This window comes from Macrobrachium nipponense, chromosome 24 (genome assembly GCF_015104395.2).
Source record: "Macrobrachium nipponense isolate FS-2020 chromosome 24, ASM1510439v2, whole genome shotgun sequence".
Classification (NCBI taxonomy): Eukaryota; Metazoa; Arthropoda; class Malacostraca; order Decapoda; family Palaemonidae; genus Macrobrachium; species Macrobrachium nipponense.
This window is the reverse complement of record NC_061091.1, coordinates 54,230,740-54,242,913: the sequence shown is the minus strand read 5'-3', so window position 1 is coordinate 54,242,913 and position 12,174 is coordinate 54,230,740. Positions and strand designations below refer to the sequence as shown.

Here is a 12,174-nt window from a genome sequence, read left to right as displayed (position 1 = left end):
TATAAATAACGATTAGTGCCAAAATTTCAACCTTCGGTCAACTTTGACTCGACGGAAATGGTCGAAAACCACAATTGTAGGCTAAAACTCTTACAATCTAGTAATACTCAATCATTTACCTTCATTTTGCAACAAATTGGAAGTCTCTAGTACAATATTTTGATTTATTGAGAGAGAGAGAGAGAGAGAGAGAGAGAGAGAGAGAGAGAGAGAGAGAGAGAGAGAGAGAGAGAGAGAGAGAGAGAAAACTACGTCCGTGTGGTAACTGCCGAAAAAATCCAATTTTTTTGTCCGATTGTCGTAATGTTTGCACAGTTTTATATTAGCTGTTAAGTAAAATTTTATATATATTAAAATGTGCACAATTTCATGTAAAATACAACAAAAACAACCTATGTTGTAGCTTTTATCAGTTTTGAAATATTTCCATATAAGTAACGATAAGTGCCAAAATATCAACCTTCGGTCAACTTTGACTCGACCGAAATGGTCGAAAAGCGCAATTGTAAACTAAAACTCTTACATTCTAGTAATAATCAATCATTTACCTTTATTTTGCAACAAATTAGAAGTCTCTAGCACAATATTTGAATTTATGGTGAATTTATGAGGAAAAAAAAAAAAAAAAAAAAAAAAAAAAAAAAAAAAAAAAAAAAAAAAAAAAAAAAAAAAAAAAAAAAACCTTACGTCCGCGCGGTAACTTCCGAAAAAAATATGAAATTTTTTTGTCCGATTGTCGTAATGTTTGCATCATTTTAAATTCGTCATTACATAAAGTTTTATATATGAAGATGTGCACAATTTCATGTAGAATACAACAATAAACAACCCATGGTTGTAGCTTTTATCAGTTTTGAAATATTTTCATATAAATAACAATAAGTGCCACAATTTCAACATTTGGTCAACTTTGACTCGACCAAGATGGTAAAAAAACGCAATTGTAAGCTAAAACTACTACAATCTAGTAATATTCAATCATTTACCTTTATTTTGCTAAAAATTGGAAGTCTCTAGCACAATATTTTGATTTATGGTGAATTTATGAAAAAAAACTTTTTCCTTACCTCCGCGTGGTAAGTCTTCCGAAAAAATCATAAACTTTTTCGTCTGATTGTCGTAATGTTTGCACCATTTTAAATTAGCCGTTACATAAAGTTTTATATATGAAAATGTGCGCAATTTTATGTAGAATACAACAATAAACAACCCATGGTTGTAGCTTTTATCAGTTTTGAAATATTTTCATATAACTATAAATAGAAAAAATTCGACCTTTGGTCAACTTTAACTCGACCGAAATGGCCGAAAACTGCAATTGTAAGCTACAACACTTAGTCTAGTAATAGTCAATCAATTACCTTCATTTTGCAACAAACGGAAAGTCTCTAGCACATTATTTCGATTTATGGGGTATTTTTTTAAAAGCTTTTTTTTTTACGTCAGGGTGTTACAAATTCATGCATCATATTGTGATAATATTTTCTGTGTGTTGCTTTGATCGTTTTACAATTTGTTATATACCAAAATCATCGCAATTTAGTGTACAATACAACAAAATAATAATTAACTCATTAGCTTTAACCGTTTTGCTCACAGCACGATTTGTATACAATTATATATGCAATTTTATTTTTAGCCCTGTCATATATTCCAATATTTTATTTTCATTTCTGATGGTTGCATACTAAACTTCAGGCAATGACAAAAAAAGGAGCCAAAAATGAACTATTAATCCAAAAACTAAGCATGATATGATTTTTTGAAAAAATCTTTTTTTCCGCTTCGGCGCTCACTCACGAACGCTACCGGTATACGGGAGACACTTTCGGAAATACCGGCTCAGCATTTAAGGGCCAAGACCTCAAGTTTGTTAGCTATTAAAAATACAAATAAAAAATTTGTCATTTGTTCATACATGGAACAAACCAACAGGTGGCATGATTGTTTTCACTAACTTGAATGAAAATTGAGCTGTACTTCTGTGCATATCATAATACATTTACATTTATATTTTATTTTCCAAAGATTTTCCAGCAATATAGCGAGAGTTGTTTGTAAGCATTTGTTATTGCAAGTCTTTTATTAAATGCTACATTTATTCTAAAGTTTCACAATATATATCAAGTATTATTTCGATAGTGTATATACCATTCGTAAAATCCCCAACCTCCCTACAGTGAGAAAACTACAGTACCTGCAAGTGAGAAAGCAGAATAGAGACAGCTTACAAACCCAGCATGGCACAACTATGAAATAAATGTCTTTCTTTGTTATGTAATAGCTAACTAAATGTTTGTTACATACTGAAATAAATACTTCTAATTGGAAGCCAAAAAAATAAAGTACAGTAATAGGATAAATAACTTAAATAACGACCATCTTCAAGTGCATGAACACAAGGGTAAAAATAATTAAAACCATAAAAGGAACAATTATCCCCTAAACGCCGAGCCGCTATTTACCAAAGTGTCTCTCGTATGCCGGCGGCATTCTAGAGTTAGTGCTGAAGTGGAAATAAAGTTTTTTTCAAAAAATTACAGCACGCTTAGTTTTTGGATTAAGAGTTCATTTTTGGCTCCTTTTTTTGTCATTGCCTGAAGATTAGTATGCAACCATCAGAAATGAAAACAAGAATCATTATCATATATAAATAAATATTGGAATGTATGACGGCGAAAAATAAATTTCATATATAATTGTATACAAATTGCACTGTGAGCAAAACTGTTAAAGCTAATGAGTTAATTTTTTTTGTATTGTACACTAAATTACGATGATTTTGGTATATAACAAATTGTAAAACGATCAAAGCAACAGAGAAAATATTATCACAAAATGATGCGTGAATTCCTAACGTGCGGATGTAAATTTTTTTTTTTTTTTTTTTTTTTTTTTCCCAAAAAATTCACCATAAATCGAAATATTGTGCTAAAGACTTCCAATTTGTTGCATGAAGGTAATTGATTGAATATTATTAGACTGTAAGTGTTTTAGCTTACAATTGCAGTCTTCGACCATTTTGGTCGAGTCAAAGTTGACCAAAGGTCAAATTTTTTCTATTTATCACAATTTATATGAAAATATTTCAAAACTAATAAAAGCTACAACCATGAGTTTTTTTTTGTTTTTTTTTTGCATTCTACATGAAATTGCACACATTTTCATATATAATACATTATGTAACGGCTAATATAAAAGTGCAAAAATTACAACAATCTGATGAAAGAATTTCTGAGATTTTCGGCAGAGTTACTGTGCGCGGACGTAAGGAAAAAGTTTTTTTTTTAAATTCACCATATATCAAAATATTGTGCTAAGAGTTTTCCAATTTGTTGCAAAATGAAGGTAAATGATTGAATATTACTAGAATGTAAAAGTTTTAGCTTACAATTGCATTTTTCTACCATTTCGGTCGAGTTAAAGTTGACCGAAGGTTGAAATTTTGGAACTTATCTTGATTTATATGAAAATATTTCAAAACTGATAAAAGCTACTACAATGAGTTATTTTTTGTTGCATTTTACATGAAATTGTGCACATTTTCATATATAAAGCTTTATGTACCGGCTAATATAAAACGGTGCAAACATTACAACAAACTGACGAAAGAATTTCTGACATTTTTGGCAGACTTACCGTGCACGGATGAAGGAAAGCGTTTTTCAAAAATTCACCATAAAGCAAAATATTGTGCTAGTTTTCCAATTTGTCGTAAAATGAAGGTAAATGATTGAATATTACTAGAATGTAAGAGTTTTAGCTTACAATTGCATTTTTCTACCATTTCGGTCGAGTCAAAGTTGACCAAAGGTTGAAATTTTGGCACTTATCGTGATTTATATAAAAATATTTCAAAACTGATAAAAGCTACAACCATGGGTTATTTTATGTTGTATTCTACATGAAATTGCACACATTTTCATATGTAAATCTTTATATAACGGCTAATAAAATGGTACAAACATTACGATAAACTGACCAAAGAATTTCTGAGATTTTCGGCAGTTACTGCTCGCAATTAAGCACCCAACAGACAATTTTTGTCGGCGTATAATACGTCCAGTCGGCATTTAAGGGTTAAAAGCCAGGCTCTCTACATTAAGTCTTGAACAGAAAAACAAACAAATTAAGAACTGATATTATTAATATTTTTACTGAGTTGGAACTGATGATATTAAAAAGACATCAATTTCATAGGGAACAAGCTCACAGGAGCTTTCAACTTGAAATTTAATCTTCCAAAGAATAGGGTGAAAAAGTATTCATAAATTAGCAAAACACAGGATGCATCTTCTGAAGACTATTGAGGTTCACATCCTCAGGTTGAAATTCGTGCAATCCTCGGCTGAAGGTTATGTGCAATGGTGTAAGACACCAGAGAATGATCACATATAAATTGTTATCAAACTCTTATCAGGTAGGGAAATATAAAAATGGGTTTGTGATGAATATGCATACTCTCTCACAACCATCATCCCATCATCTATCCATACGTGATAACCTTCTTGACTAGCATATTCAATGAAGTTCTCAATGCAACTTTTAAATGAAGCAAGATCTAATTACTGAAGACTCTACAGCCCACAGGGACAGGTACACTATATTCTAACAAGACCATCAAGCCTCATTTCATTCTCACAGCAATCACCTAAGGGTTTCTCCTTAATAATAACACTGTGTGAGAGAGAGAGAGAGAGAGAGAGAGAGAGAGAGAGAGAGAGAGAGAGAGAGAGAGAGAGAGAGAGAGAGAGAGAGAGAGAGAGAGAGTTATACCTTATGTAATCTTTTGATAATGTTTTCATTGTATTCCTTGTTTCCCTCGATCATGCCTGTCACAGGATTGGAGAACCACTCCCGAAACTCCCGATGAGAGGCAAAGACATTCGGCATCAAGAAGTGCATCAGAGACCACAACTCCATCAAATTATTTTGGAGAGGTGTGCCTGTGAGCAGCAAGCGTCTGGAATGGAGAAGTCACTGTAATTTTTTGAAATTTAAATAATCATGGCCAAAATATAAACATCATTTGATAACTAAACAGGAATAAGTAATATAAAAGTAAAGAGTGTAAAAGCAAAGTACAACTATACAGATCAATTTAAAATGCAAGAGACATTAAAACAGCAGTATTATTGAATTAAGCATATACTTAACACAAAAACTGTACAGAAAAAGAGTGGAATACACATTACAAGGAATGAAGCATAATAAATGCCCCAACTCTTTAATAAGGTGCACTCATTCACAACAATTTCATAAAACTAATACAGCAATTTACTAAAATGATTTTATTACCTTTTTTAAAAACAAAACAAATGTTTCCTACAGGGAAAACACTTACCATGTATCAGTCTGGTTACATAATAATGATTATGATACTAATAATAAACAAAGAAACTCCTGTATACAGTGCAAATATTCACAGATAAATGCTCGTATTACCCTAAAAAATATACAATAAGGTACATAAGATTATTTTTTGTACCAAAATTATGGCTATGGTTTAAAACAGTGTATTAAAAATTTTAAAAGTAATTTGTATTTTTCCTACAATGCATGACTACGCTTTCATAAATGGAATTACTTGCGCAAGGTGTGCGTCAGCTGTCGACTCAAAAACAAAATATAACAAATTTTTAATCAACTTGTTTTTTTCATAACTAACAAACCTGAGGTCTTTAACATTAGGATAAATACTTGGTGCCAGCTAGAAACCGGTAAAGTAAAAATAAAGAAGTACATGCAAGGGACTATTGGCATCTGTGCTTGGTCACAAGACATGGAGCCACCCACATACCCTTCTTTACCTCGTGACCCTGTTAGTTATTCTTCCAACCCAGGTTAGTTGTTAGAGGGGTGGTTAGAGGTGGGCCTTTGTATGTTTAAGACCTAAGGTTGTTAGTTATGAAAAATACAAATTGATTAAAAATTCATCATTTGTTCACATACGAAACATACCTTCAGTCTTAACAGTAGGATAGACTTACTTTTGGTGGGAGGTAAGTACTATTAACTAACTGGAAGTTTGCCACCTTTTATCAGTTTTCTGATTAGCAGTATTCTACGAAACAACTGACCAGCATTTCAGAATCTAAGATATATATAAATATCATAGTCAGACTTCTGGGTTTCTACACAATATCATAGTTCATTACCTCTGAGGAAGATAAGAATATCTGATCTACTTAAAAACCAATATATCCACTTATATAGGTTTATCATTCCTCTCCCCCTTGCTAAAGAGAGGAATGTCTTGCTACTGATAGGTATCTTACACTGATAATAACTAAACAGTATGGCTACTTCACTCACCGTTCCAGAAGTAAAGGAGAAAGAAATTTGAAAAGGAAAGAGACCAGTTACCTCATCCATTTCACATTCATACCATCATCTTAGAAAAGATACCAACTGACACCACCAGGGGTGCTGGATGAGTTACACAATTTGTTGAGCAGCCACCAAAGGACCCAAGGAAAATGTGTCCAAGGACCTCTGGGCAACATCTTTCATGTACAGGAAATTGAAAGTGGTTTGTCATAACAAACAAAGAACCAACTCTCAAATTTCAATGAACAGACACGTTCTTAAATTGCTCAGTACGAGTTCATTCCTCTACACGTCACAGGTTCTTGCCTTCCCGCATTCATCAGACTCTCTTGTTTCTGATGAACAAGGCCCTTTCTAGCACTTCTTTCCTGACTCGACCCGTCTCAACAAAGTCTTCGTCAAACAACATGTCGAAGAAGTACAAGGTTCTGACAGAATCTTCCCATTAAATGACCTATGAACTGTGGGTAACATTCTTTATGTAGAACATGAAAAATGGTTCGATACAGTCACGAGCCAACCATCACGATCATTTTAACAGATATGTTCTGCTCGAAAGGCACATATTTCTCTGATGACCTTCCCTTCTGTATGACCCAAATTGGTAAAACATGACCACAAGGAGTAGGATTGACTAAACGTCTCAAATAATAAAAATACATGGAAATTTCTGACCACTCTTCCTCTGCTTGGCTTGTGTTCCCTTAACGTCTACCACATTTACATTCTAGGTGACGTAGTTCTTTCGATAACCACGGACTACTTAGACAAGTCAAAGCCGGCCCTCCTGAAGGTCTCTAACACAAACCCACGTTGTACTGAGCATGACTAAAAACAGAGGCATATCTGTCCTCATGACCTGTGATATATTGGCTCATTATCCTGGATTCTGGGGCAAATTGGAATCTATTGTTCCCAACTACTTTTGAATCTACATCAAAAACCTGTGAGCCAACTCTGATACAAAGTATGTTTTCACGTAGTAGATCAGAGTTTCTTATGTACACCAGCCAGTTCAATATTCTTGAGTCATCTGCAGATAACTCGGTGTGAAGTGATATTTACATACCAGATGACCCAATCACCAGTCAAACGTGTATCACCATACAGGTAACTAGAGAGACTTTCCTCTGTTCTGACCCCGAAGCTTGGAGGAATAATGATAGGAGACGCCTTGCTGTGGGATAAGTGAAGCCACTCAGGTCGCTGGCCGCCATATTGGGACTGGCAACTGAATCCCTGGGTCGACCGTAGGTACGCGACCTTGCAAGGACTAAGGTGTCACTTATTTTCTATACACTATGTTATTTTAATTCGTTCTTTTAGTTTCTTGTGTGCATACTCTTCTGCTTATGGTACACATAATTTCGTACTCCATTTTATCCCCAGACAGTTCACACGATTACTAAAACTATAATGCCTTGATAAAAAAATAAGTGAATTTGAGGGAAGTGAAGCTATAAAATTCATTATGGTATTCAACACCTTATTTGACATATCAAATTATCGAAATCTAAATGCCAAAGGATTTTAAAGCCCAATTCCGAAGAATAAGGCAAGTGATATTAAAGATTTTCTAATAAAAGCAGAAACATATATCAGATCTTTGAGACTTCAGGATGGTAAAGACATCTTAAAATAAAATTGAAAACTGGTTTCATTGGCTTTCTCTATTGCATACAGTCAATAATTCCTCATAGTAGGCGATAACAAACAGTAAGGACTAAGGAATTAGCAGATATAAAGAGAATAGCTTTAAATTTGGGCCAGTAATAGGCTATATGTATATAAGATAATGAAAAAGTTTGTATTGCATCTCTGAGTAATAAAGTAAGGTATTATGTATGATGAAATAATTAACTATGTTCTTTAAAAGAATGATAAAATGTCTATAACTTTTTGCCTCCATTTATGCCATGAAAAGACACATTATGAAAATAAAAGATGTGAAAATTAACTGAAGTGTTTCTATTCATCCTTATGGTTTGGTCTCTCTTTTGCCATTCCTGGGCGTGGCTGCCATGCAGTAAACTGGCTTCACTTTATTGAACGGTCTAACCAATGTGGGCCGTTTCCTAACCATTATTACTCCAAGGGCCGAAAGCTCATTTTGTATATGTGAGACGAAGATACATCCAAGCTGATGCTCTGCACCCAAAATGTTAAAACTGTTAAGTTTGAAAAAAGGTTACTGGGCAAACTCCAGACCTGAGATATTAATTCTACCTATCGGTGGTACCTCTTCCTCACATGAACCTGGTAGAGAAGATTGTGCTAGGATAAACCTTATCAGTCAGTCATCTTGGGTCCTCCTCAATTACTGGAACCCCTTCCACCATTCAGGATATGGTGGAACAGGTAGAACGGAGGGTTTGTGTAACCTCTAGGTTGTTCCCAGTATCCCAAATGGAATCCTCAGCCTGCTCAAAGAGCAAGAACCCTATAGCAGCCAGGTCTTACATAAGTCTTCAAGTATACGGACGATATCATAAGAAAACCCAAAGGAATGTCCTATGATAATATTTTCTACTTAGACACATCCTAATTATCCTACTGTCTAAGGAATAAACCTGTTAACAGGACAGGGCTCATTCTGCATAAAGAATGTTACTTTCCAACTGCGAAACATCCTATGCAAGACCAAGTTCACACTGGCTTGGTTAGGTTAGGCTAGGTTAATTCTTCCACCAATTAGGCTAGGCTAACTCCTCCATCACTTAGGCTAGGCTAAGTTGATCAGAGAATTACGCTAACTAGTCTAAGCTATGACAGACTAGCTCATTCTAGGAACTCAACGACTTAGGTTAGGGTAAAGTTGTCCAAGAAAGTTCGGACTATATATGCTAGGTTACAACCACAAACACGGTCCACCTGCTAGGCTGAGGTGGTAACACTGTTCCAAATGGGTAGCCTAGGTACTAGTATATGCTTGGCTATGCTTAGAACCTTACTACTCAGACCAAGCTAAGATAGTAAAGGCATGTTCAAGTAGCAAGGCCATGCTAAGTCATCAACCCATTGTTAGGCTAAGTTGACATGTATGATGTGTATGCTGGAACTAGCTAACTCAGGAGTTAGGCTACGCTAACTAAGAACTGTACCACTCAGACTGAGCTAAGATAGTAAATGCAGGTTCGAAAGCTAAGACCTCAACCATTTGCTAGGCTAAGTAGGTACATGTATGCCCGAACCAGTTAGTTTGGACAGTATAGGCTAAGAACTAATACTCAGATTAAACTAAGATAGCAGCAGTAGACTCGGACTAGCTGGGGTAGGCTATGAATTTAACCACTTGTTAGGCTAAAGGTATGACTCAATTAGCTGGGCCATAGCATCCTACGTTACGAGTGCACTCCTTAGGCTTGTCTACCTAAAATGGTGAAAGAAAGAAGTTCCACCTCCTCTTTTCGACTTGAAGTTTTCTTCATGGCCTATACTCCAGAAACTCACTCAATGAGTAGTCCTGAATCTTAGTTAATGGGATACCTATCGCAACCAATTCCACTCCCAACAAAAAACCGACTTGTGCGATCAGAAACTGAAATGTGTTTCGTGAGTTATCGTTAAGAAGAATGGTTCCACAGTACTTTACTGCAAAGGAACCATGCTATCGACTAACTATAACTACTTGTCTAAGAGTAGAAGTGTTTGGTTAATATTCTTATAGGAACAAACCTAAAAGTAAATAAAACAACGGGATTCTTCTTACAAGTAAAGGTTTGAAGTTTTGGTTAAACCCAAAGTCTGTTAATACCTATCATGCAGACTGTATGTGATTACTAGAGGAATCCATAAACTGGTTGTGATGGGTGCCCACGTTGGTAGACAGCAGGTGAATGTGGCTGATGCACCTTCACTTCTCTTAGCAAGTAAATGAGAGAGTGGCACACCTCAATAACCACTGTGTGGACCTTACGGCCATCAAGCATTGCATGCATTGTAAAACTACACTGTTCTCATTCTCAAGATTAACCAGCAGTTGCCAATTGTTTGTTTGTTTGGTGTTTTTATGTTGCATGGAGCCAGTGGTTATTTGGCAACGGGACCAATGGCTTTATGTGACTTCCGAATCACGTCGAGTGAACTTCTATCACCAAAAAGACATATCTCTGACCCCTCAGTGGAATGGCCGAGAATCGAAGTAGCAGCCACAACTGAGGCGCTAGTTGCCAATTGGTTTGTGTTTACCTTCCAAACTTAGGATAAGGCTTACACAAAACCATGGTAATTTAGCGTATCTATTTGCAATCTATATACAAATATGAGCAATTTTATCATTAATGCATTACTATGACATCTAGAATTCATGGAAACAGTTTGTAAAGGCATCGGCGTATCAAGTTCCACTAAATTAGCAACAATGATAACCAGTCCCAAAGATCTTACAAACGATTTCTACACCCATCACTGTTTACACAGTCGCCTCCTACAACCATCATAGTCCTTACGACTGTCATATTCCTTACGACTCTTATTCCTTACGACCGTCATATTCCTTACGACTCTTATTCCTTACGACAGTCATATTCCTTTTGACTGTCAAATTCATACGACCGTCATATTATTCACAGTCGTCATAGTTCATACGTTCGTTAAAATTCTTATGGCCTCCACAGTCCTCATGGCCGTCATGGTTCTACGCCCGTCATAGCTCTACGGCCATCATGGTTTTCACAACCTAGGCTATCACTGGACTGTTAACAACCTAAATGGCAACCGTCTAGAGTAGACTGAGCTAACTTACTGCTTAAGCTTTCCTATTTCAAAATTTAACTGGAGCACGCACCGGCATTGCTGTTTATCCTGTGAGAAAATTCGCATTTCTCCGTAAGTGCGTGCTTCCGTAATGAAAGCGTAATTATAATGATGCCACCGAAGACGAGAGGTTGGCAGCAGTAGGTTGTCGTGACGTCATGACTGCCGCCATTTTAATAGCGGTCTTGGCCATGACGTCGTCGTGTTTGAAGGCAGCTTGAGGCTGTTGATGGTGCTCTTGCTGCCAAGAACAAGAGACCCCAACTGCTATGGCATTGTTACTTTTTTACAAGGATGTGACAGTCCTGGCTCAAAGATGAAGAAATTATTCTTCTCCTCTTGGCACGAAGATCAGTCACGAAGTCACTGATTCCAGCATTCTCCAACTCTTCACAGCCGCACTAGACCAAGCTTCCATCAGTCACTTATTCGACATTTAAAAATACTTCTTGTGCTTTCTTATAATAGGGATGTGACAGTCCTGGCTTGAAGATGGAGAAGAAACTCCTCCTCTTGGCCTGAGGATCAGCCACAAAGTCCCTATTCTCCAATGATTGGCAGGAGAACGCACTGGCGTCAATGTCACCTAAGCTTGTTGATGCCTAAGCGGAAGGAGACAGAGGAAAGACTTGCGTCTTTTCCGCTGTTTGTTATTTCTCGTAACACTTTCAATTTCTCTCAAAAAATGTGCGTGTCGCCAAATCCGAAAGCGTAGTTGCAAAGTACTCTTGTACCTTGAAGAAGCGAAAATGGGAGCATGTCTCCGTGTAGGCCGCAGCTGTGAAGTGACGTGGCAGGTGCTATGTTTATGACATCACTGAGCATCTTGAATGCGACGCCCGCACTTGACAAGAAGTGCAAGGCTGTTGTTATTCCTGTGGGCATAGCAACCTAACTCAAAGGCCGAGGTGTTGTACTATCTACTTCTCTACAGATGTTGAAGCATTTGACCGCCATTCAGTGCATATCAGGGTACAAGGGACAGCAATACCATGGGACCCTGGAGGGAAGCATAATGTCATACAGCAAACCAACTGTTTGTCTTGGGTTGGTACTCCTGATAGGCCTAACGCTGATCGCACACCCCCA

At 36.4% G+C, this 12,174-nt stretch overlaps 1 protein-coding gene across 1 annotated transcript in view; it reads right to left on the bottom strand.

The window, feature by feature from the left end:
* The window catches only part of LOC135203116 (helicase domino-like), a 209,546-nt gene that overhangs the window by 153,221 nt on the left and 44,151 nt on the right, over window positions 1-12,174 (bottom strand). Inside the window, exon 8 of the mRNA XM_064232755.1 lies at window positions 4,777-4,963. Within this exon, the coding sequence (XP_064088825.1) occupies window positions 4,777-4,963 (187 nt within the window). The remainder of the gene's footprint in view (window positions 1-4,776; window positions 4,964-12,174) is intronic.